General features: G+C 52.2%; 1 protein-coding gene across 1 annotated transcript in view; it reads right to left on the bottom strand.

The window, feature by feature from the left end:
- Positions 1 to 201: 201 nt before the first annotated feature.
- The window catches only part of LOC119591066 (glycine-rich cell wall structural protein-like), a 2,078-nt gene continuing 132 nt past the window's right edge, over positions 202 to 2,147 (bottom strand). Inside the window, exon 2 of the mRNA XM_037939794.1 lies at positions 202 to 1,667. Coding sequence (XP_037795722.1) covers positions 202 to 1,667 — 1,466 coding nt within the window. The remainder of the gene's footprint in view (positions 1,668 to 2,147) is intronic.

The following is a 2,147-nucleotide window of genomic DNA, read 5'->3' as shown; positions in this document are numbered from 1 at the left end:
TTACGTAATGCTAACAAGGTTAATAAAATTAAAACTTTGTTATTATCTATAATTTAACAATATATTACAAATCATTAGCACAAGGATATACATAAATACATAACAAAGAAAATACACTAAGCATTCATATGGATCTAAAGAGTAAATTGAATGATTACTTAACCTCACTTTCCAGACAAAAGCAAGGCGATGGCGGAGTCCTTATTCTATGCTGACGTAACTGCTAATCTCTTCAGCGCTGCTCTTGCTTATATCAAGCAGGGACGCAAGGGCATTTCGGACAGGACTTCTGCTTGAAAATGATTTATACACTCTCCCGCCTGCTCCGTTTCCCTGCTCAGCCCCGCGGCCAGAAAAGCCTCCAGGAGTGGCTCCTACGCCAGCCGACGAACTTGTGCATCCAGCAGAAGAACCAGCCGCTCCTTCAACCCCGGCATAGGAGCTCCCGTATCCCCGCACTGACGGAGGCGGAATATATTTATAAGTGGCACTTCCCACCCCACCTCCGGAAACGGGAGCTTTATATCCACTTCCTCCTCCGGAAGGGCCGTATCCACCAGTACCTCCAGATCCAGATTTGCAATCCCTGGACACACCTGAGGGAGGCTTGTATCCACCACTCACTCCATCTCCTCCACCTCCAGAAGGAGACGTGTATCCACTGATAACTCCACCTCCTCCACCTCCAGAAGGAGGCTTGTATCCACTGCTAACTCCACCTCCTCCACTTCCAGGAGGCTTGTATCCACCACTCACTCCACTTCCTCCACCTCCAGAAGGAGGCTTGTATCCACTGCTAACTCCACCTCCTCCACCTGCAGAAGGAGGCTTGTATCCACTGCTAACTCCACCTCCTCCACCTGCAGAAGGAGGCTTGTATCCACTGCTAACTCCACCTCCTCCACCTGCAGGAGGCGTGTATCCACTGCTAACTCCACCTCCTCCACCTGCAGAAGGAGGCTTGTATCCACTGTTAACTCCACCTCCTCCACCTCCAGAAGGAGGCTTGTATCCACCACTCACTCCACCTCCTCCACCTCCAGAAGGAGGCTTGTATCCACTGCTAATTCCACCTCCTCCACCTCCAGAAGGAGGCGTGTATCCACCACTCACTCCACCTCCAGAAGGAGGCTTGTATCCACCACTCACTCCACCTCCTCCACCTCCAGAAGGAGGCTTGTATCCACTGCTAACTCCACTTCCTCCACCTCCAGAAGGAGGCGTGTATCCACTGCTAATTCCACCTCCTCCACCTGCAGAAGGAGGCTTGTATCCACTGCTAACTCCACCTCCTCCACTTCCAGAAGGAGGCGTGTATCCACTGCTAACTCCACCTCCTCCACCTCCAGAAGGAGGCTTGTATCCACTGCTAACTCCACCTCCTCCACCTGCAGAAGGAGGCTTGTATCCACTGCTAACTCCACCTCCTCCACCTCCAGAAGGAGGCTTGTATCCACTGCTAACTCCACCTCCTCTACCTGCAGAAGGAGGCGTGTATCCACTGCTAATTCCACCTCCTCCACTTCCAGAAGGAGGCTTGTATCCACTGCTAACTCCACCTCCTCCACCTCCAGAAGGAGGCTTGTATCCACTGCTAACTCCACCTCCTCCACCTCCAGAAGGAGGCTTGTATCCACCACTAGCTCCACCTCCTGCATTTCCTTCATCTTCCGAAGGAGGTGTGTATGTATCACTCACTCCACTTCCCGAAGGAGGCGTGTATGTATCACTCACTCCACCTCCCGCAGGGGGTGTGTATGTATCACTCACTCCACCTCCCGAAGGAGGCGTGTATGTATCACTCACTCCACCTCCCGAAGGAGGTGTGTATGTATCACTCACTCCACCTCCCGAAGGGAGTGTGTATGTATCACTCACTCCACCTCCCGAAGGAGGGGTGTATGTATCACTCACTCCACCTCCCGAAGGAGGTGTGTATGTATCACTCACTCCACCTCCCGAAGGAGGTGTGTATGTATCACTCACTCCACCTCCTCCATCTCCCGAAGGAGGTATGTATGTATCACTCACTCCACCTCCCGAAGGAGGTGTGTATGTATCACTCACTCCACCTTCCGAAGGAGGTGTGTATGTATCACTCACTCCACCTCCTCCACCTCCCGAAGGAGGGGTGTATGTATCACTCA

The sequence above is a fragment of the Penaeus monodon genome, chromosome 28 (assembly GCF_015228065.2).
Source record: "Penaeus monodon isolate SGIC_2016 chromosome 28, NSTDA_Pmon_1, whole genome shotgun sequence".
NCBI lineage: Eukaryota > Metazoa > Arthropoda > Malacostraca > Decapoda > Penaeidae > Penaeus > Penaeus monodon.
Note: the sequence above shows the minus strand (reverse complement) of the source record. Positions and strands in the feature narration are given on the sequence as shown.